The following is a 23,843-nucleotide window of genomic DNA, read 5'->3' on the forward strand; positions in this document are numbered from 1 at the left end:
TGTAAGTATTTTTTATTCCATCATAAAGAATTGTTTTCTTGATTTCATTCTCATATTGTTCACTCTTAGTGTATAAAATACAACTGTTTTGCATGTTGAGTTTGTATCCTGAAACTTCTCTGTAGTCCAGGATTATTTCTAACAGATTTTGGTGGAAACTTTGGGATTCTCTCTCTCTATTAATGATAGGAACAATTTAACTTCTTTGGGAATACATCTTTAGAAAGGGCTGTGAGATGCCAGTCTCTCTTACTGTCTACTTGGTGAATGCTTCTGTCATGATATGCATCATCTGCCACCCTCACTAGTGGCAGTGGTTCTAGGCCCAAGTCAGACCCTACTCCACTGAATGCTGATGTGGACTACACCCATATGGCTTCATAGTCAGGCACCTGCAACCCATCCCCAAAGGGAAAGGAAGATGGGTTCTTAGTGGTAGCCATCTCTCGCCACTTGTCCTGATTCAATTTGTTAATGTGAGAGAAGATTCTGAGGGTTGCCTATTTTTCCTCACTTGTAAATCTTACATGCTGGTCTTCTGATTTACTTTAGGATGTGGCACCTATCTGTTGTTGTGTGTGGTCTCAGCGAAGTGTGCTTTGCTCCCTGTCCCCAGGCTCATGTTATTCATTCTAAAATATACAGTGTATGTGCAGAATCTCATTTAATCATTATAGCACTATGGTGAGATGATGTTCTTGTACATTTTAGGAGACTTTTGCATTTGAGAATACACACACTAGGAGAATTTAATATCTTTCCTTGTCCAATAAAGTAACTCATATACACATCCAGGTCTGTCTGATTCCAGGGCCTAATAAAGATTACCCAATGAGTTAAGTGTGTATCTCTCTTTTTTATTTGCTAAGAAAAACTCTAAAAACAGCACTTGACTAGAATAGCCAAAAGTTCCTCCTAAGCCTATATAGTTTAGAATAGTATTTCCTTATTGAACATAAGGAATAAGGTTCAGAGTTTCTTTGTAATTTCATAACCCATTATGGATCAAAAACTGCTAAGGGCTCACCAAACATGGCTTTGCATTTTCTCCTTGGCACATAGCTGAAGCGTGTCCAGGTCCTACTGTTGATAGGAGTGGCCCAGTAAAATATAAGCTAAGGAGTATGTGCCACCTGCTGTTTTCCAGGCATTCTCTTGCTGAAGGCTTTCTCTCAACATCTAGAATTACTGTGAAAGTACTTGACTTTTCATCTTGGAAAATGGGAGTTGGCAGAGCTTTCATGGGGGAGGGCTGTTCACATCCTGCACATCCACAGTGCTGGAACCTACCTATTTTGAGCGTCTGCCACTACGGTCAGCTTACTCTAACAAACACACACTGCGTGCGTTACTGATACAGCAGCAGGTGCATTAGCCGAGCATGCGGCTCCCAGGCCAGATGGAGACACGAGGCCTCATAAAACCCAGGCACAGTCTGCTGATGCTGCTACTCATTTTCCAGGAAAAATAAGCTCATTGATTCCTGTTTTTTTTTCTGAAGAGTTCTGAGGTATTATTTAGTGCCAATAGGATCAGCTAACAAGGATCAGCTTGGGAGGTGTCCTAAGGGCATTTTAAAGAGTTCATAAATAAACACAATGCGCTTATTTATCATACCACATAAGGTAGGTGATTCCCCCTACATCTCATTCTAATTCCTCATGTAAACTCAGGATATTGACTCCATCTCAGTTCTGGAAACATAATTGCCCCAGCTGTCTTCCTGTGTGTCTGCTCAACACTTCCTTTCAATTCTGGCCAGGGGGAAATGGGGCATTCTGAAAAGATAACCATTGGAACAAACAAACACCTCAGCTTTTACACTTGATCTTAGCCAAAAGGCTAAGTGATAAACACCTCAGCTTTTTAAATGAGCTCAGTGAATTTCTTGCAAGCACTTTATTTTCCCCTCAAGGAAACCAGCCTGAACTCTGGGCTCTTCCCAATTACAACACAATTCACACCTTGTTCACAGTGTGAATTTGAAGGGTTGCCTGTACCCGGCTGATTCCCCGGAGAGAGACTTGATGAGAGGAGAGCTTGCTGCGTGTGAAAATCAGGTTTATGAAGGTGACTGTGGATCAGAATCTTGGGTTTGGGGGAATGTGAGTGGCCTGGGGCCAGGAAAAGCCGCCTCTGCAGCACTTCTGGGTCGCAGTGTGACAGCAAACATCGTGGTGGCACATAGTAGGCTCTTTATAAACATTTGCCGCAAGAATAGTCCTTCTAGAACGGGCATGTACGATTTGAGCGGTGACTAAGCCTTTCTGTGAATTTATTGTGTCTCTGCCAGGTGATGAGTTGTCAGTAGACACAAATAAAGCCCTTATGACAGTGGCTTCAGAGAGATTTATGTTATCACTGTAGCGGTGGTAAATATTCCCCTTGAATACTGTCTTTCTGAATATTGAAGCCATTTTCTTCAATCTGGCTAAATAAATGGAGTAGAAAAAGAGTGAGAAAGTTACAGCTTTATCAAAATTAATTTTTTTTATCCAAATAGCATTTGGCATTTAAATATCTTTTAAAAAATTAGCATACGTGGCTATGAATTTATTCATTAACTGTTGCTTGCCAATGTACTACATTTGGTGCTGGGGAGAGTACAAGCTAATATAATAAGCCAAATTCATTCTCTGTTTTATTCTGAGGTTTTGTCATCTAAACCCTACTGACTAAAAATCATTGTTCTCCCATTCTGCCAATTTTTTTTTTGTTTTTTTGGGGGGGTCTGGTTGTGGGGCCTAAACTCTGAGCCTAGGTGCTGTCCCTCAGCTCTTCGGCTCAAGCCTAGCACTCTACCACTTGAGACACAGAGCCACTTCTGGCTTTTTTTCTTTTTGCTTATGTGGTGCTGAGGAATTGAACCCAGGGCCTCATGCATGCAAGGCAAGTGCTGTACCACTGAGCCACCTTCCCAGCCCCTCTGCCAATTTTTGAGCCAACTTTAATTTTGAATTTTAAATCTTTGAACTTTTATAAGCTGGACCTACCTCCCCTTGCCATGAAATTTTCTATAACATTCTTTGGCCTGTTTTCTAGGTCCTGGGTTCAGTTCCCATGAAGAAATCATAATGTTCAGCGCATGTGTAGAAATAATCTTTTTTTTTTAAAGACTGACTTTTAGATAAATGGCATTTGAAGAAGATTACCTCTAATTCTAAGTGTATTTTTTTTGTCTATTCCTTTCTTTTCCCAATAAGTTAAGAAAATGGGTCACATTTGGAACTGCAGGACAGCAGATAGCTGTAGGACCTGTCCTCTGAGAACATGGGAAGTGAGGCTCTTGGGTAGGACCAGACAAAGCTGATGCTTTCTCTTTGGGGTCCATGGTAGAGAACACTAATGCCAAGGACATGATTCCTTGCTAAATCTGGACATGGCCTCAGAGCCCTTACTTACACAGAGAGGTAAGTAGCCCTGTGAAGCAATGAGAGTTGTCTTTGAAGATGCAACGTATTTCCCATTCTGAATATTTCCTCCCCTCCCCTTTCTTGGGCAGTATTGAAGTTTAAACTCAGAACCTTGCACTAGCTAGGCTTGATTAGCCATTCCATCAGTCCTGTTTTTGAAATAGGGTATTGCTTTTGGCCTGGGCTGTGGTCCTTCTATTTGTTCTTTCACAGTAGCTTGGGATCATAGATGGTGACAGGTGTAAATCATCTGCCAAACCATTGGCTCTGATGGAGTTGATTTGGTCTGGCTTGTCCTTGAACCATGATCCCATAATATCCACCTTCCGAGAAACTAGAATTACAAGTTTGAGCCATTGAGTCTGGCCACATTTACCTTGAAGGGCTCTGGGTTAGCTCTTAAGGTTGGGGTAACAAAGTACCAGAGTGGCTTAAAAGAAAACAAGTTTATTCTCTTATAGTTCTAGAGATGGGAAGTCAAGGTAACGGCCGGGCCATGGTCCCCACTGAGGACTCAATGGGTATCTTTCCTCCTCTCTTCTAGTTTTGATAGTTCCCAACAGTCCTCGACATTCTTTGGCTGTGGATACAGCATTCCAATCTCTCTGCCTGTGTCATGGTATTCTCAATGTCTTTACACATTATCTTGCTCTGTGTGCATTGGTCCCTCTGTCTCTCCTCTTCTTATACTGACACTGGTCATGTTGGGTTAAGGCCTTGACCTACTCTGGTGTGATCCTACCCTAACTATACCTGCAACGATTCTGTTTCTAAATGAAATCATGCTTTAAGGTCAGGAAGGATGTGGATGGTGATGTCACTGTTCAACCCGGGACAGGCTCCTTGCTTTTGTCTTGTTACATAGTGGTTCATCTCAATTGGTAGCTGCCATTTTGGTTCTGGAGGATTAGAAAGAGCTGATGGTAGGAGAAGCACACAAGGGGAGGATGCAGGAGGCAAGGCCTGGGAGAGGCTTCCAGAAAAGGCAGTGGGGGAGGACAGGGCACTGGACACGAAGCTGAGGAGGTAAGTGGACTGAGAGCTGGGGAGAGGGACACAGTTTCTTTCACTCAGCGCTCAATGAACGAACTTGGGACTGCACTGAAGGACCCACAGCTGTGGCTGGTTCAGCCTAAAGACCCATGTGCAATGTCCCCCTTATTCTTTGCCTTGCCCAACTTGAAAATGCAAAACCACAGACATAGCTTAATAGGCAAATAAGGCTACCACCCTGTTTCCTAGCAAGACTCCATGTTCCTTGGCTCACTAGGCTTGTGAATTGACTAGACATTTTATTTTTGAAATAATGCTGCTATTAGCATTGTACTACTATGCTATGGAGGGCTGGTGTTTGGAACCTTGGGGCTTATCTTCATTTATTATGCTCTACTGTATTTCTGTTTTTTTTTTTTTTCAGGACAAAGCTTCTTTCGAAGTTCCTAAGAGCTCAGCAGCTAAAGAGCATCTGTGGAATATTATATATAATTTTCTCTGTCCATGGTTTGGGCAGTTGGGGCAGAGAAGGTTAATGCCATTTATTACTTATTCTGCAGCTATGGCTTTGCTGTGTGGATTGAGTATATTATGCAGATCACTGTTTGGCTCATTCTCTAGGCTGTCATGTTATTGCTATATCAAGATATATAACATTATAATTTGGTCTATTTTCCAGATAGTATATATGCGACATACTGCTATAGATATTTGATACCTTAAGCATGAAAACTAGAAATATTATTATTTACTTTTTCAGTCTATTTCTAGGATAAAAAATTCTCTATGCGAGGTTCTGCCAAACCATACTCTTAAGTTTTTTTTAAAAAATTAAGTAACTAGCTTTCTGTGGGGGTATAATATATTTACTTACTTATACAATTATGTTAATATATTGAAATACTTTATAATTCTATAATCTAGGTGTTTCTGTTGGTTGGCAAATTGCTTTTCCAATCTTAAATTACACAGTAGAATTCACATGGTGACTAAATAGCTCATTTGTGTGTCCACACATGGACATATTTAAGAAAAAATTTTGGGGGCCAGGTGCTGGTGGCTCACACTTGCATTCCTGGCTACATAGGTGGCTGAATCTGAGAATCCAGGTTTAAAGGGAGCCTGGGCAGGAATGTCTATGACCACCAAAAAAGCTGAAAGTGGGGCTGTGGCTAAAGCAGTAGATAGAGCTCCCTTTTTGGGTGAAAAAGCTCAGGGACAGTGTCCATGCCCTGAGTTTGAGTCTGGAACTGGCGTGTATACACTCCAAAAATATGGGGGAGATGATGAAGATGATTCTGAAGTCATAGTGGAGCAAAGACATGCCCGAAAGAGGAGTTAGGAGCGGGAAACCAGGCAGAGAGAACAGGGCATGGGGAATCCCATTGTCACCCATAAGATTGTCCACTAAATGGTCTGAAACACTGCTTTTCAACACTGGCTATTTCTTTTCTGGTGGTACTAGGATTTGAACTCAGGACCTCGGACTTGCTAGGTTGGTGCTTTACCATTCGAGTCATGCCTCCAGCTCTGTTTTATTGATGATTATTTTTGACATAGCCTCTTACTTCCTACCGAGGAGTATTCCTGAGTTACTAGCTCCCTACTTTAGGGATTACAGGTGCACACCACAGCATCTGACTGTTGAGATAAGAGTCTTCCAGCATGTTCTGTCCTGAAACTGTGGCTCTGCATTTCTCAGCCTCTCATGTATGCAGCTTGAGATGACGGGCACATGCTACCCAGATATGGGTTCAGAAAGAGTCTTATGAACATTGCTTCCCTGGCTGGCCTTGAATCACAATCTTCCTCTTCTCAGCCTACCAAGTAGCTAGGATTACAGGCATGACCTACTGGGGTCCAGTGTCCCCATGGGAACTTTTAAACAAGACCAGGCGGATCTACAAAGACTTCGATTGAATGGTTCTGAGTTGAGCTGGTATTAGAGTTTCATCCTCTTGTCAGGGAGCAGAAAACTGTGTGTCTGGTAAGTGCCAAGTATAATTACTGATTGATTTTAGAGGGTTTCATTTTTGAAAGCAGACAAGAAGGAAAAACTGCTCTCAATAGTAAAAACAAAATGTGGATACTGCAAACTTGGAACTTGGATGGAAATCTTTGTGAGCAATGGGTGAATGTTCCTCTGAGACTGACTATTCCCCAAAACTCTTTTATGAAGACCCCAACACACACCAAGCCAAGTTACAGTGGGAGGGAAAGGGGGTACTGCATGTAGATACCCCCAAACCCTACCCTAAACTCACAGACCCTGTGTCAGAACTAAGGGGGCTAGAATATTAAGATGGGAGGTTAATAAGCCAATTGATAAAAAAACAAGATTCTAGTTTTGCTACCTGGAAATTATTAGGTGGGAGACAAAGGATCACTTAGCTTCTACTAACTTGGTTTCCTGATCTCTCCAATAAATATAACAATGAGTGAACCTTGCAGGTGATTATTAGGATAGTTTGAATGTGTCTCCGTAACATTCAAGATCTGAAAACCTGGTTCTCACTACAGCAGTGATAAGAGGTGGGACCTGTGGAAGGTGACAGGATCATAGGAGCTCCATCTTCATGAATGAATTAATGGGGTATTGAAAGAGTGGCTTCATTATGAAGTGAGATCTTTCTAGAAGCTTGATCTGTCACCCTACATGAAGCCTCCTGCTGTACTATCGGACTTCCCAGCCTCTGGAACCAGAGCCATACAAACGTCTGTTATTTTTTTTTTTTTGTAAATAATTATCCAGTCTTAAGTATTTTGTCACAGTAATGGAAAACAGCCTAAGACAATTACATTGCAGAAAAATTTGATAAAATTTATAATCGAACACTTGAAACTCAACAAGCATCAGTAAGGAGGTGGCTTTTGATATTATTAGACCCAGATTACTGCAGATAATTTTCTTGTAGACAAGATGAGCTCAGGGCCTACCAGGTCACCATATTGCTCTATTTCCCAAGGTGGATATGCTCAAGCATAGAAATCTCCCTGGAGTCTAATACCAAGGCCACAGGAAAATGGCTCCCCTCCCCCACTCCCCATCAGCAACACCTTTGCTGCTCTGGTTTCTAGAAAGACTTCTGAGCTCTCCAGAGAATTGACACTGGGAAGATCAGACCACTGACACATACCCAGCTCCTTGTCTATTTGGGGACTCTGTGGTAGCCCTCTGGAGCATGCAATTATCTCAGCAGCCTTAAAAGATCTGCATAGAACAGAGGTACTGATTTTTTTTAAAATTCTGGTTCTGGGCTTGAGTTCAGGGCCTAAAACACTGGTCCCTGAACTTCTATGCTCAAGACAAGTGCTTTACCACTTTGAGCCACAGCTCTATTTTTGGCATTTTGGTAGTTAATTGGAGATAAAGGTCTTACAGACTTTCCTGCCCAGAACTTTGAACTGTGATCCTCAGATCTCAGCCTCCTGAGTAGCTAGAATTACAGGTGTGAGCCACTGGTGCCCTGCAGGAAGGCAGATTTCTAAGGTCAGGTTGCTCAGGGCTCCTCCACAGTACGGGACAGGAACCAAGGTGAAGGCCATGTGGTGTCTGTAGGAAGGTTTGCATCTTTTTAGGTCAGGGTCACGAGGATCAGCTCTCTTTATATAAAACCTTCCCAGAAGGCAAAATTCAAACCAGTGCATTTTCTGAAGGTGGAGGGAAGAGCCCAATTATGCCTGCTGTTATTATAGTTATTAAAGTTTATGTTATTCATAATTACAAACTCAGTGCCAGGCTTAACTGAAGGCCAGGCACTGTCCCTGAGCCTCTTTGTGCTCAAGGCTAATGCTCTACCACTTGAGCCACGGTGCCATTTCCAGCTTTTTCTGAGTAGTTTATTGGAGATAGGAGGCTCATGGACTTTCCTTCCCAGGCTGGCTTTGAACTGTGACCCTCAGACCTAAGCCTCCTACAGCACCTGGCTAGTGACTCTCTTGTAACAGTGGCTTGAGTCAACAAATTACTGGAAAGCCAAGGGAAAGGGGGTTAGGGATTCCACTCATGGGAGAACTGGTTGGTTGGGAGAACAGTTGTTTCTTTGTTCATTAAAGAAACATAAGACTCATGGGATATCTCTGTAGAAGGAGGAATGTCACTTCCTGTGTTTTAAAACCACTAACCATTGACTGGGCTTATGGGGGAGAGATGAAAATGGCCTAACTTTTGAATAAAGGAGAATCAAGAACAGCAAATGTGTGCAGTAGAAAATGGAAACAGGCTCACTCATTAGCCTGGCCCACCTTCTAGGACCTATGTGATAGTCTTTGTCCTGAGGGGGCATACAACAACCAGCGAGTCCTTGTCTTCATGAATTTGCAATCTAATGAGGAGGACAGTCACACCAACAAACTGAGACTACTGTTGGCCTCACATGGCTCTACCAACACAAACACCAAAGTTCCTGTCCTTACATTCTGGAAATGACAGCGAGGCAATGGAAAAACATTTATGTAATTTCCAAGTAGATGCAAGAACCAGAAAGTTAAGTGTCAACGTGTGAAATTTGGGAGATAACAAAATCCAGACCATCCCAATGGTGACATCAGTTTAAGTAGTTTTAATTCTGAGGTAGTGTGAAGATGTCCAGGTGGAGGTGACAATGGAGTGAGTTATACAGATGCACGTTTGGCAATTGTCGGTGGAAGGAAGGGGGAGGTAGCTGGAGTAGGGTTTCTAGGTAGAGGTTTCCCACAGCCTCCCACACCTGAAGTGTTGTGTGTTGGCTCACACCTGCAATCCTAGCTACTCAGGAGGCTGAGATCTGAGGATCATAGTTTGAAGCCAGCCTGGGAACAAAAGTCCAAAAGATACTTATTTCCAATTAACTAGCAAAAAGCAAGAAGTGAAGCTGTGGCTCAAGTGGTAGAGCTCTAGCCTTGAACAATAAAATACAGGGACAGTGCCCAGGCCCTAGTTCAAGCCTCAATATCTACACACATGTGTACACCCCCCACAGATTTAACACTATATATTATTTTTTGTTTTATCCTCTTATTCCTGGCATTACTTAAGATTGTTACATTCTAATGTGGCCTTGGGCTTTAACTATAGCATTCTCAAGATAGAGTACCAAATGTTGCACAATTATGGTTACATTCAATCTTTAAGATAATTTGCACCTGAATATAAATATTTGTATAGTATTTAATTGTTTCCCTAGGGACTGAAGAAAACTCTGGAAACTCAGATTAAAATAATCTTATCTAACAACCTTTGGAAGTGAAGATCATATTCAGAGACAGACGACCTACATAATTCAAAAAATACAAAAAGATTTTTCCTCACATCAAGAAAGGTGGGGGCCAGAGGAGGAGAATGCCCGCCCCCCCCCCCAATACAAAGCTAGGTGGAAAGAGGATCGATGACATTTCCTTAGGCTGCTGTCTCAGAAGGAGTAATTCCTTAAGGGAAAAATCTCATCCCTTGTATTTTAGAAAGTTCCCAGACTGTTCCATTCATGAAGAAAATGATTAGTGTGTGTGTGTGTGTGTGTGTGTGTGTGTGTGTGTGTGTGTGTGTGTGTGTGCTAATATTAGGACTTGAACTCAGGGTCTTGTGCTCTCACTCTACTACTTGAGCCACATTTTTGCTGGTTAAGTGTGGACAGAGTTTCTCAGACTTTTCAGCCTTGGCTGTTTTTTTTTTTGTGTGTGTGGGGGGGTCTGGTCGTGAGGCCTGAACTCTGGGCCTGGGCACTGTCCCTCAGCTCTTCAGCTCAAGGCTAGCATTCTACCACTTGAGCCACAGCACCACTTCCGGCTTTTTTCTTTTTGCTTATGCGGTGCTGAAGAATCGAACCCAGGGTCTCATGCATGCAAGGCAAGCACTCTACCACTGAGCCACCTTCCCAGCCCCCTTGGCTGGCTTTGAACTATGATCCTCCAGGTCTTAGTCTCACAAGTAGCTAGGATTACAGGCATGATCCACTAGTGCTCAGCCAAATCATTTTTTTTCAAATTCTTTATTGTGATTAAGTGATTACATAATTTCCCGGATTTCACAGTATTGTGGGATAGTGATGCTTAGTTAACGTCACAAACACATTATAACTTTCATGGAGCAAATTGTCTATCATGGTCTATACCATTTATGAGTTCTATGAGCATTGCGATACAGTTATTTCTTCCACATTGGGTGATATGTACATTTCTTTTGTTTTGCATAGCATCAGCTATTCCCTCTTTCCCACTTGTCCCCTCCCTCCCATCGCTGCCATTGAGTTGCTTAGTTCATTTTGGTCAATGTCCAGTGCAACTGATGGGTCCCGCTGGTGTATGTTTTTCCCTGATTCCCTGTAGTTCTGTGTCATCCTCCTGGTTTCCCTCCGGTGTGCACATATATACCATACATGTGATCAGCAGCATGGGGTTATTTAGTAGTGATTCCACCAGATGAGTGGAAGTCCTTTCTTAAGTCCTGTTAATGTTGTCATATCACCTAACATTTTGGATTTAACATCCACTTATCAGGGAGACCATGTGTTGTTTGTCTCTTTGCACTTGGCTTACCTCACTCAACATGATTTCTTCTAACTCCATCCATTTCCCTGCAAATGCCATTATTTTGTCCTTTCTAATGGCTGCATAATATTCCATTGTGTATAGATACCACAATTTTTGGATCCATTCATCTGTGGTGGGACATCTGGGTTGTTTCCTTATCCTGGTTATTGTGAACATTGCTGCAATAAACATGGAGGTGCAAGTGTCCTTGTATACTGGTTCCTGTTGTTCAGAATAGATGCCTAGAAGTGGTCATGACTGGGTCATAAGGGAGGTCAATATTTAGCTTTCTGAGGACCCTCCAGACTGCTTTCCAAAGTGGTTGTATAAGTGTACATTCCCACCAGCAGTGTAATAGGGTTCCTCTTTCTCCGCATCTGCTCCAGCATTTGTGGCTGACTTTAGGATGTGGGCCATTCTGACTGGGGTAAGGTGGTATTTCAGGGTTGTCTTTATTTGCATTTCCTTCACAACCAGGGATGGTGAACATTTCCTCATGTGTTTCTTTGCCATTTTTATCTCTTCTTCTGAGAAGTCTCTCTTTAGTTCCCTTGCCCATTTAGTAATTGGTTTGTTAGGTTTGGGAGGGATTAGTTTCTTGAGTTTCCAGTACATACTGGCTATTAACCCCTTGTCTAATATACTGCTGGTAAATATTTTTTCCCAATTCGTTGGTTGTCTTTCTAGCTTGGTTGCGATAGCTTTAGCTGTGCAGAAACTTTTTATTTTAAGGTAGTCCCATTTGGTGAGTCTGTCTCCAATTTGTTGTGACCGTGGGACTCTGTTCTGGAAGTTCCTGCCTGTGCCTATAAGTTCAAGTGTCTCTCCTACTCTGTCCTGCAGTAGTTTCAGAGATTCAGGTTTGATGTTCAAGTCTTTAATCCATTTTGATGTTGGTGCATGGTGATAGGCTGGGGTCCACTTTTAGTTTTCTGCATGTGGCTGCCCAGTTTTCCCAGCACCAGTGGTTGAAGAGGCTGTGTTTCTTCCACTGTATGTCTTTGGCTTCTTTGTCAAAAATCAGCTGACTGTAGGTGTGTGGTTTTATTTCTGGGTCTTCTATTCTATTCCATTGGTCTTTGGGTCTGTTTTTGTGCCAGTACCATGCTATCTTTGTTATTATGTCAGCCAAACCATTTTGATTAATCAGAATTTACAAAGCACTTGCTTTCAATAAATGTATGTAGATGTAGATGAGAAATATTGTTTTGCAGAATTCTCTATTACTTTTATTTTCTTGTGGTGCTGGAGATGGAGCCCAGGCCTCCTATTTACCAAGCTAGTGCTCTGCCTGTGAGGTCTACCTCAGCTCTGCCAAACTTAAATCCTCGCCTAGGTTGGGTACCAGTGACTCACACCTATCCTCCTAGCTTACTCAGGAAGCTGAAATCTGAGAACCATGGTTTGAATCCAGGCCAAGTAGACAAATCCTTGAGAACTTTATCTCCAATTTAACCATCAAAAAGCTAGAAGAGGAGGTGTGGCTCAAGTGAGTGACAGCTATGAGAGGAAAAACAAAGCCCTGAATCCAAACCCCAGTACCAAGACACACACACATACACACACACACACACACACACACACACACACACACACACACACACACACACACACACGCATGCATGAACATGCACAGAGTCCTCCTGGGAATAATGCCTTCATTCTCAAATATTTTTTTCCTTTGTTTAGACAATTCTGGAAGAGCAGAACTTCTAATGTCTGTCATAATTTGAGCATTAAGGTTTACTTTTATGAATGAAGCATGTATGTATGTATGTTTGGAGGACAGAACCTTGGTGTTCACTTCCAGTATCATTTACATCCTGGGTGGAGAAGCAGGTGTAAAGAAACAAATACAGCAGCAAGCAGGTGTAAAGAAACAAATACAGCAGAGGTACCCATTAGCTGCACTGGACATTGATGAAAGTGAACTAAGCAACTCTAGGGTGGTGATGGGAGGGAGGGAGGGAGAGAGAAAGAGGGAACAGCTGACGCTAAGCTAAGTAAATGTACATAACACCACCCTATTTAGTAGAAATAGTTCTATTGTTAAAATTTGTAGAGTTCCTAAGCTTTGTAGATTAGGATGATTATCACTATGAAGGTTAAAAGGTGTCTATTATGCCACAGTACTGTGAAATTTATGTGATCACTTAATCTCAATAAAGAAATATTTGGCCGGGCGCTGGTGGCTCACGCCTGTAATCCTAGCTACTCAGGAGGCTGAGATCTGAGGATCGCGGTTCAAAGCCAGCCCGGGCAGGAGAGACCGTGAGACTCCTATCTCCAATAAACCACCAGAAAACCAGAAGTGGCGCTGTAGCTCAAGTGGTAGAGCGCTCGCCTTGAGCTGAAGAGCTGAGGGACAGCGCCCAGGCCCAGAGTTCAAGCCCCACAACTGACAAAAAAAAAAAAAAAAAAAAAGAAATATTTGGAGAAAAAAAAGAAAAGGAACTTGATGTTAGTAGTTCAGCTCTTACTTGTGTGTGAAGGCAGATTCATTGGGGCATGTGGTCAGAGTCTACATTGTAGGAGACATGATTTATCATTGACCATTTTCTGCAAGTTCAGATGGCTAAATCTATGTCTTTTGAAACCTGTCATTTTTCAAAGCTGTTAGTGAAAGCTGAGCTTTAAGCACAAAGGAAAAGTCATGCGATGCAATGAGAAAAAAAATGGACCTAGGAATTCCTCAGAAAGAACTTATGCGTTTTCATAATTTCTTTGAGCTCTTCTGGAATGACTGACTTCATTGTTCAAAGCCACGGAGTGAGGAACTGGAATTTCCCACTCTCTGCCATTCAGCGGTATCATGGGTATACTTTTCAAAATAGTTGGTATGACTGGGTCTCAGCATCAGAACATGGCAGAGGTTTAATATCATTTCTCCTTCATAACGAACATTCTAGCTATTTTGTTTTGATTTGAAGTCTCTTGGTTTGTACAGTTGGTTGAAGCTGGTGCTAGCCAACTTGGTAAGGTGCCAGCTGTCTAGAGCAAGACAGGCTTATTTTGTGTAGGGACACTGGCTGATTGTTGCTCTCTTTCCACTTCCTCCTTTGGGACAGAGTTGCATTTAGTGAAGGCACTCACCCTCTTGGCTATGGGTTCAGAGTTTAAGATGATCTATCTTATATAAGACAGATTGGGTGGGACGAAATGGCGGAGTCATCACTCTTTAGGACAGTCAGATTTTATGGAGAAAACTTGCCTTTGGAATCGTAACTGGTATCTTCTTTGGGGCAGAGATCGTATCCTTTAGCCTTTGACTCTCTTCTGATTAGTACAGGAGTTCAAGGCCAGCCCTAGCCACTTCATTTCATACATTTTGTTCTGCAAGGTCTGACCTCATAATGAACTAATAATGAGCTTGCAGGCACATAGAGCGCCGGGACAACTCCTACTTGGGCTCTTGCTGGAAAATCCCAAATTGAGGGAATAAAGGCAATCAGCCCTGCCAGCAGATGATGGCTGGTCACATCTTTATCTTCCATGTGTCTACAGCTACCAGCCTAGGAGTCCACTCAGAGTCCTCTCCAACACAGGAAGAGTGCAGAGGAAATTGATTTGGTTGCCTTAGCCTATAAGAAACTTCTCTGAGTAGTTGCAAGTAGCCTTTCTCAGCTTTCTCTCTCTTTTCCTTTCTTTCTTTCTTTCTTTCTTTCTTTCTTTCTTTCTTTCTTTCTTTCTTTCTTTCTTTCTTTCTTTCTTTCTTTCTTTCTTTCTTTCTTTCTTTCTTTCCTTGTCTTTCTTTCTTTCTTTCTCCCCCCCTTTCTCTCCTTCCTTCTCCCCCCACCCCTTCTGTGTGTGTTAGTGTGGCTTGAACTCAGGGCCTTGCACGGCCATCTGCATTGTCACTCAAGACTGGCCCTCTACCAGTTGAGCCACACCTCTGTATTCCACCTTTGTGGTGGTTAATTGGAGACAAGACTGAGATTTATCCACCCTGGATGGCTTCAAAACAATGGTCCTTAGATCTCAGCCTCCTGAGTAGCTAGGATTACAAGCAAGAGCCACCAGCGACTCGCAACACTACCAGATTTCTAAGCCTACCAATCCTTACTTCACTGTTGGGAGAGTCGCCGATGCTCTGGACGTCCCTAACCCCACAGGCTCCTACCCTTAGATTGAGCGATCTTAGAATGATTGGTAAGGAAAGAAATGATTTCTCCGGCGCGGTGAATTGCCTGAATGCACAAACATCGCCTCATCCATTTCCCTTACAATCCACGAGGAAAGGCGTCGTGGAGTGAATAGGAATGTGTTGGGAGCTGCGGGGTGGGGTCGGTGTGGGGGGCTGTGGGACAGGGACCCCGGAGAGAGGGGGACAAGGAAAACCTTCCGCACGGCCCTTCCTCGTCACGATCGTTTTCTCAGTGGTCCCCCGTCCCGGGACAGCGTTGGGGGAAGACCTGGGAATCCGGGCTCACTCCCCGGTCTCCGGGACAGGTGACGGTGGCCCTGGCGTCGAGGGCCGTTCCCGCCCAGCCCTACGCCAGGGCCCTCCACTGTCTACGCGCCGGGATCGGCGCCTCCCCGCCCTTTCTCCACACCCGGCCTTCAGAAAGGGCGCGGGCGGCGTCTTTCAGGCTGTGATCCCCGCCCTCCCCCCCTCCGCCCTCCCCTCCGCCCTCCTCGCTCCGCCCACCCAGAGGCGCCCGCGGCGGGGCGCACGAGCCGGGCCGGGGTGCGCGCGCGCGCGGAGCAGGTGCCCGCCAGCCCTTCGCATGCGGCTGCCGGGCGGACGGTGGTAGCGGCGCGGCGCGGGGCGCTCCGCCCGCCCCTCCTCCGGGCAGCACTCGGGCACGGCGGACGCGCAGGCGGGGGAGATGTCGGTGGTGACGGGCGGCAGCAGCGAGGCAGCCGGCGGGGCTGGGGGCGGCGGCGGGCGCGTGTTCTTCCAGAGCCCCTGCGGGAGCCCGGGCCCCTCCCGGGAGGGCTCGGCCACCGTGGCCACGGCCGCCGCCGCCGCTGCCGCCGCCGCCGCCGCCGGGCAGGTTCAGCAGCAGCAGCAACAGCAGCAGCAGCAGCAGCAGCGGCGTCACCAGCAGGGAAAAGTGACGGTGAAATACGATCGCAAGGAGCTTCGGAAGCGCCTGGTGTTGGAGGAGTGGATCGTGGAGCAGCTGGGACAGCTGTACGGCTGCGAGGTACCTGGGCACCTGGCCGGGCGGGGAGGAACCCCCTTTTGCCCTTCTGCGCCCCTCACGGGGAGCCTCTGCGGCTCTGGCTCCCCGGGACCCGCGCGCCGGACGCGGGCGCCGCGCTCTCCATCGCCGGGACGCCCCGCGCGGCGCCGCACTGGGGCGCCACCGCCGCCCGGTGCCCGTGCCGGGAGCAGGGCGGAGGATGCAATCGATCCTTGCAAGAAGTGCGTTGCTGGTCTGGAGCTCCTGGCAGCTTTGCCTTCAGTCCAAGGTTGGGGTGGGGGTGGAGGGGGAGATGGACACTCTCCCTCCCCCCTCCCCCGGTTGTGCCAGAGCCATCCGCGGTTGGGGAATGAGAGTCCCCGACAGCAGCAGCCCCCTGCCAGGCCTGATTTGTTTTTGGATGGAGAGGGAGGCGGGGGGGGGGGGGGGAGAAGGAGGAGAGAGGTTCTGGGAATCTCAGAACCTCTTGGTCCCTCCATTTCCACATCAATGCTTCCCTTTTCCAGCCTTCCACACCCCCGCCCCCAACGCCAACCCCCACCATTCATTCATTCATCCCTGCCTTCCCCAAACTGCACACGTCGGGCTTCGTTGGTGGCGGGGTTGGGGGGAGGTGGGGGCGTCAGCTTTCTTTTGGGCTTTCTAAGCACACGCGTTTACTTCCAGGAGTGGGCGCAGCCTGAGGGCTGGGGGCCCCCTGGAGGGGTGGAGAGCAGGATGGGAGGGGCAGGGTGGGCAGGGGAGGCAGCAGCTCTGTGAACCTCACCCTGATTGACCACAGTTCAGGGGGCTAAGGTTTTTGCTCCGGTCTGATGACACAGATATCTTCGATGTAGGGAGATGGATTTAAAATAAGCAGCAAGAAACCCGAGAAAAATGATCTCCCGTGAGAGTGTTCAGGAATCCAGACTGAATGAAGTGCCCTGCTTACCGGAGTTGGGACAGGGCGAAAAGCAAGGAGAGATGAGCATGAAGGGTACGGCTTCTCAGTGGAAGCTAGATTTGTGAGCTTGTTAACTGGTACGCTTTTCAGCAAGAACGAGACACATTGAACTTCATGGCTTCCTGGCTGGTTTGGGAGGCATTTTGTATTTCACACATTTTATGGTCTATTGTGAACACATTGTTTTTCTCCAACATTTTCATTGGACGAGGAACCAGCATTCCCATTGCTCACAACTGATGACTGATTGATTATGACATAATGAAGCTTGGCTGTGTAATAAGCTTGTAAAAATATATTGCTTTTCCGGCCTAGCTTTTAGAAAAAAACAATTTAATTGCATTAATAATAATAATAATATAAAAAAATCCTGGCAACAAGAAGAAGTGTTCCCATGATTTTTTTTTTAATAGGAAGGTTGTGAAGGTCTTTAGAAAAACAATATATTTGACTTAGCTGGAATTCTAGTTGGGTGAATGGATGTGTTTAATCTCCTTTCTCCCTATACATTTTAATTTATATCTACTGGCCTTAGTATTCCATTTTGGGTTTGGAGGAAATTTGAACTGATAGAAACACTATTGTTGAAGTTAACAATGTTTCATTGGGTGTAGCTTGGGAAGCTAGAATTCTCAGTAGCTGATAAATTTTATATTTTAGAAATTCTTCACTGGGCGGTAATAGAAGCTGGTGGCTCATTCCTGTAATCCTAGCTACTCAGGAGGCTGAGATCTGTGGGTTGAGGTTCAAAACCAGCCTGGGCAGGATAATGCCTGTGAGACTCTTATCCCTAATTACCTCCCTTCCCTCAAAAAAAGCCAGAAATGGCACTGTGGCTTAAACAATAGAGCACTAAACTTAAGCACAAAAGCTCAGGGACAGAGCCCAGGTTCTGAGTTCAAGACCCAAGATAGGCAACCCTCCTGTCCTCCCCCCAAAAAGTGTTATTGTTTTTTTTTTCTCCCCAGAATAATTGGGGAAAATGGAAGTTCCAATGTTCACTATTGATTGTGTAGGTAGGCGCATATTTTAAAGGGTAAATATGACCTTGAGTCTTTTTCTTGTACTTTTTTTCTTTTGTGGTTTTTAGATAAGACTTATAGCAAACAATTTGATGTTGAGATAATCTAAGATTGTCTATGTACATTTCATTAGAATGTGTAATCATTTCTCTTCAATTTGTCCAGTGACTAAGCTGAACAAATAGAGATCATTGAGAAGATTACTGGCAATTTGCAATTACTATACTGACTTATACTTTCACTTAGTCATAAAGGAATATGTAGAACTGGGTGCCTGTGGTTCATGCCTATAATCCTAGCTACACAGGAAGCTGAGATCTGAGCATAATAGTTCTAAGCCAGCCTGTTCAGGAAATTCCATAAAACTCTCATCTCGGGCTGGGAATATGGCTCAGTGGTAAGAGTGCTCACCTAGCATTCATGAAGCCTTGGGTTCGATTTCCCAGCACCACATACACAGAAAAAGCCAGAAGTGGCTCAAGTGGTAGAGTGCTAGCCTTAAGCAAAAGCTCAGCTACAGTGCCCCGGCCCTGAGTTCAAGCCCCTGGACTGACAAAACCAAACCAAACAAAAAACACTCATCTCCAATTAACCAGCAAAAAGCCAGAAGTAGAGATGTGGCTCAAGTGGTAGAACCTAGACTTGAGTGAAAAAGCTAAAAGACTGCATATCCAGGCCATGAGTCCAAGCCTCAATACTGGCATATACACCGACAGAATGCAGCCTAATAAGGAGTTAAGTAAGGTGGGTGGGGGGCTCTTTTTATTTATTCCCTGGCAGGACTATTTTTAGCATTAGTTTTTCTCCTCTGGTTGTCTATCCTTGATTATTTTAGTACTTTAGTATTTTAGCCTCTGGTTTGCAAACTGAGAAGATCCTTAAGTTATAGTTTCCAACCTCATAAATACGAAGATAAGCAAGTATCCTTTTTACATTAAATTGATGATATTTCCCCCCAATACCTATTTCATGAAATTGGCACAAAAACTCAACTTGTCAGACTCAAGTTCCCACTAGACAAAGGCCTGAGTACCCTGCTGAGTGAGATAGAAGGTGAACACCTATTATTTAGTTGTTTGTTTTTTGTTGGTTTTGGGGCAGGCTTGAACTCAGGGCTTGAGTGCTGTCCCTGGGCTTTTTCCAATGGGCTACCACTCTACCATGTTGAGTCACAATACCACTTCTGTTTTTCTGGTGGTTAATTGGTAATGAGATTCATGGACTTTCCTGCCTGGACTGTCCTTGAACTGCAGTCCTCAGATCTCAGCCTCCTGAGGAGCTATGATTACAGGCATAAGCCACAATTGTGAACACTCATTTAATTGCAGAAGAACTTGTACTGGACAGTAGTTAGATGACTTGTCGTTTTCAGAATAGAGAATCATTTTCTTTCAGAGTAGCTTAAAGTTAGCAGGGAAGAAAAGAAATATCCACAGACCTGGCTGTGGTTTTTACCCAGGAGCTTGCAGTGGCTAATCAGTCTTATGTGGAGAGTAATTAGACAGACAGCATCTGGGGAGGGCGTACGTGCCAGGCGCTGCTCTAGGAGCCTGCTGTACGCTGATTTATGAGTCTGTGATGAGGGTAGCCTTAAGTATCCTTGCTTTAAAAGCGAGGAAACATCAGGAACGTGAAGAGACTATCCCAAGCTCATCTAGCTGGGGAGGGGTGTAGGATAGGGTTTGGGTTCTGAACCAGGCAAATGTAACTCTGAGGCCCCTATAGAATTGCAAGTCTGTTAGTTTTGCAGAGAGAAAAGGAGGGCCTGCAGAGCATATGTTTCTATTTTATTTTTATTTTCTTTTATTATAGAGGTGATGTACAGAGGGGTTTCAGTACATAAATAAAAAATATAGTACAATTCTTTTTGAACATTGTTACCCCTCCCTGTTTTCTCCCACTTTCCCTCCCCCAACTCCTCTTCCCTCCAAGTTGTAAAGTTCACTTCTAACATAGTGTCCAGTAAGTATTGCTGTTGCATTGGTTCAGCCTTTGTCCCACCATTCCTGTGATTCCATTTCTGTGATTCCGCTTCCCTTTCCCTAATCAGATAAACTTATATCCAAGACAGAGGTACTGAAATATAAAACAGTGACAACAGGGAATAAACTAAAGGGGGGGGGGGAAGAAGAAAGAAACAAATGCAAACAGTACACTGAAACAAAGCAAAACAAAAAACCTCAGTTTCCCTATCTTGGAGTTCATTTTGATTCACATCGTTTTATGGAAAGACTTGGAAAAATCATATTAAGTGAAGTAAGCCAGATCCAAAGAAACATAGGTTCCGTGGTTTCCCTTATTTGTAATAATTAGTATATGTCTAGGGTAGTCCTAGCAGAGGATCACAATAATGCAATAGCTATATACACCTTTCAATGAAATAAGCCAACAGGCATGTATATAAATTTGTTCTATCTACCTACTTTGACAACAGTGTCTTTATAATGACCCAAAAGGCTGGGTTTGAATTTTGAATTCTCCATTTCCCAGAGCTCAGAGCTGGAATGCAGTTAAGAAAATCTGCCCCTGGCCCAGGTGTCACTTTTGGTTCCCATTCCTGGAACAAAACCAACTTGAGAAGGGTATTAAGTGCATCTGCATGACTAGTCTGTACACATTTTTTCAGCCACCCTTGACCATGCTGCTGGCTCATACCATGTCTGAGAGGAGCCTGCCCCAGAAGCTATTGGTTATTGATAAGGGGTTTGGCTAAAAACAGTTGGGGGGATACTGGCTCCAGATAGTTGGGTCTCCTTGGTCCTAGACAGCCTTCCAGAAGGCAGACTAGAGCCTCAGACGATGGTGTCATTCTTATGTTGTTGTTGTTGGTTGTGGAGCTTGAACTCTGGACCTGGGTGCTGCCTCTGAGTTGTTCTGCTTAAGGTGAGTGTTCTGCCACTTGAGCCACAATGCTGGATTTCTGTTGGTTAATTGGAGATAAGATTCTCACAGACTTTCCTGCCTGGGCTGGCTTTGAACTGTGATCCTCAGATCTCAGCCTCCTGCGTAGCTAGGATTACAGGCATGAGACACGGGTGCCCAGCTCTCTCTTCTCTCTCTCTTTCTCTCTTTCTTTCTCTCTCCCTCTCTCTCTGTCTTAACATCATATCACCAAGACTTTTGGATACATAGATAAATGTTTTCATTAAATCCTAAAATGATTATTTACATGTTTTATAGTTCCTTTTCATTTTATCTGATAGGAAAGCATATACAGAAATTAGATTGTTAGCTTGGGATTTGGTTGTTGGGACTTGTTTAGTTAAATCTGCATCCATATGTAAGGATTTCTGTTTTAGGAAGAGGCATTTTCATCTCTCTTCCAAACCCTGACTGTTTTTAAGAGCATTTGAAATCTGACATAATGTCTACTCTCACAAGTATTGCAAGACGATTTACTGGGTAAGATATGTCAATTTTTTTCAGTCTTTCCCAGCGTCAAGATAACATCTGTACTTCGTTTTACAGTGTAGTTTACTTTGGAAATTAAGGGATATTGCTAAGCTCAAATTAATTGAATGCTAGGATCAGCTTAGCTATGAACATCTTGTGTGCTGAAGGTTAACTAAGCTATGTTTTCATGATTCCATTTGGGGGTCTTGCTTTGCTTTGGGTGTCTGCCTTTTGAAAAGGATTTTCTGACTGGGTGTGATTGATGACACATGCCTATAATCCTAGCTACTTGGGAGTCAGAGGTAGGCAGATGGTGGTTTGAGGCTAGTCTAGGCAAAGGTAGAAGACTCTGAAAAACAAGCTAAAAAGCAAAAAGGATTGAGGTCATGAATCAGATGGTTGAACACTTGTCTAGCAAGTATGAGGCCCTGAGTTCAATCCTCCATTTTCTGTCTTGCCTAGTTCCTTATCATCCTCATCCTAGAAAACTGTTTTTTGACGGTAACACTGAAAGAAATAGCCTTTAGATTGCCGCCTGAGACATGGATAGACGTGGGGGTGGATGGAAATAGCGAGATTCACAAAGCACCACTGAGTGTTACTGTGTATGCCCAAGAAAAACATTCCATCTAAAAATATAACCTAATTAATGTTCAAATACAACTTTCTATTCTATTTTGTAAAAATACTGGTTGTGACCTGTTAAGTGGATTTCTGAACACATTTATGGGCTTGGATCTTCAATTAAAAAAAATGCCTCAGAAAGGAAAAATCTAAACATATGAAATACAATTATAGATTGCCATAGATTGATACTTTTTTTTTTTTTTTTTGGTCATTCATGGGGCTTGAACTCTGGGCCTGAGCTCTGTCCCTCAGCTCTTTAGCTCAAGGCAAGAGCTCTACCAGTTGAGCCACAGTGCCACTTCCGGTTTTCTGGTGGTTCATTGGAGAAAAGAGTCTCACGGATTTTTCCTGTCCAGGCTGGCTTTGAACCTCGATCCTTAGATCTCAGCCTCCTGAGTAGCTAGGATCAGGCATGAGCCACTGCCAACCGGCCATAGATTTGATATTTTTGATATGTAGGCAAAGTTTATATAAGCCTAGTAATTACCTCTGATACTAGTATTTTATGCATGTGGAAACTGAGGCAAAAGAGGTCAAGAAGTGGCCTGGGGGGGGGCAGGGGACCTCAGATAGGATGTGGCAGAAGAGGGCTGTGGCCTGGAAGAGACGTGCAGGGACAGAGTTGATACCTCTGTTGTACCCGTCTAATTTGCTTCTTCCAGGGTGACTGCTCTTCCCCTCCTCTTTTCATCCCACTTCTGCTTTTCCTCCTTTTTCTTTTGCGTGCTCACGCATACAGAGATTGAGCTTTGGTGTTCTGTATTAATTGATTGGCCATATGATTATTCTTCTGCCAGTACCATACTATTTTTTACAAGTTAAACAATTTATTATTGTAATTGTTAACATATTCATTGTACCAATGAATGTTTTTCACTTTTGCTGTTGTTGCTGGGTGCTGTCCCTGAGCTCTTTTGCTCAAGGCTAGCACTCTGCCACTTTGAGCCACAGTGCCACTTCCAGTTTTTGAGCAGTTAATTGGAGATAAGAGTCTCATGGAGACTTTCCTGCTGGGGCTGGCTTTGAACCTAGATCCTCAGATCTCAGCCTCCTGAGTAGCTAGGATGACAGGTGTGAGCCACCAGTGCCTGGCAATGAATGGGGCTTATTGTGACCTTTCCTTACACGCGTGGGTTTTGTTCTTGTGCCCAGATGCCCTGCAGGGCCCACACTGTGAGTTTGTTCTTGTTTTGAATGTAGCTTTCTACCTTACATGTAGCATCAAGCTAGTTTTGCTGCTTTGTGTCTCTGCAGACAGGCCGAAACTTGTGGGAGCTCAGCTTGTGAAGTATTTAGAGAACTCCCATTTGTTTAGGTATTTAGGGACAGATTTCACCACCCCCCCTTAAATCTCTGTAAATTCAGCCTAACTGTCCTAAGGATTAAATTAAATACATTAAGAACCCATGGATTAAACAGAATAATCCCAGCCACTCAGAAAGCGGAGGTATAGGAGAATCATGGTCTGTGGCTGGCCTGGGGAAAAGCACAAGACCCTAACTGAAAAATAAACTAAAGCTCTAAAAGTGTGGTTCAAATGGTAGAGCACTTGCTTAGCAAGTGCAAGGTCATAAATCGAATCACTAGTCCATAGAAAAGAAAACAAAAAAGCCTGTGATAAAAGAAGTCAAAATTGCCCAGGTAGGAAGAGGGAGGGAGAAAAGAAAAGAAAAAACAAAACTACACTTAATTCTCTTAGAGCCATGGTTAGGGAAGTGTGGTGTGTGACTGGGATTCATCGGACGTTGTGTCTGCTCATCCAGCTGGTGTATGGCATCAGGCAATTTCCTTAACT

At 44.1% G+C, this 23,843-nt stretch overlaps 1 protein-coding gene across 3 annotated transcripts in view; it reads left to right on the forward strand.

Annotated features, from left to right (window-relative positions):
• Positions 1–15,742: 15,742 nt before the first annotated feature.
• Ppp1r14c (protein phosphatase 1 regulatory inhibitor subunit 14C) overlaps positions 15,743–23,843 on the forward strand; it is an 84,796-nt gene continuing 76,695 nt past the window's right edge. For 2 of the 3 annotated variants that reach the window (XR_006148589.1, XM_042687836.1), the window contains exon 1: positions 15,743–16,063. Coding sequence is in view for 2 of the 3 variants with exons in the window: in XM_042687836.1 (XP_042543770.1) it covers positions 15,743–16,063 (321 nt within the window). In the remaining variant the exon portion in view is untranslated. The remainder of the gene's footprint in view (positions 16,064–23,843) is intronic. The other variant, XM_042687962.1, reaches the window with a different exon arrangement.

Source organism: Dipodomys spectabilis, unplaced genomic scaffold (assembly GCF_019054845.1).
Source record: "Dipodomys spectabilis isolate Male_0828 unplaced genomic scaffold, ASM1905484v1 ptg000001l, whole genome shotgun sequence".
NCBI lineage: Eukaryota > Metazoa > Chordata > Mammalia > Rodentia > Heteromyidae > Dipodomys > Dipodomys spectabilis.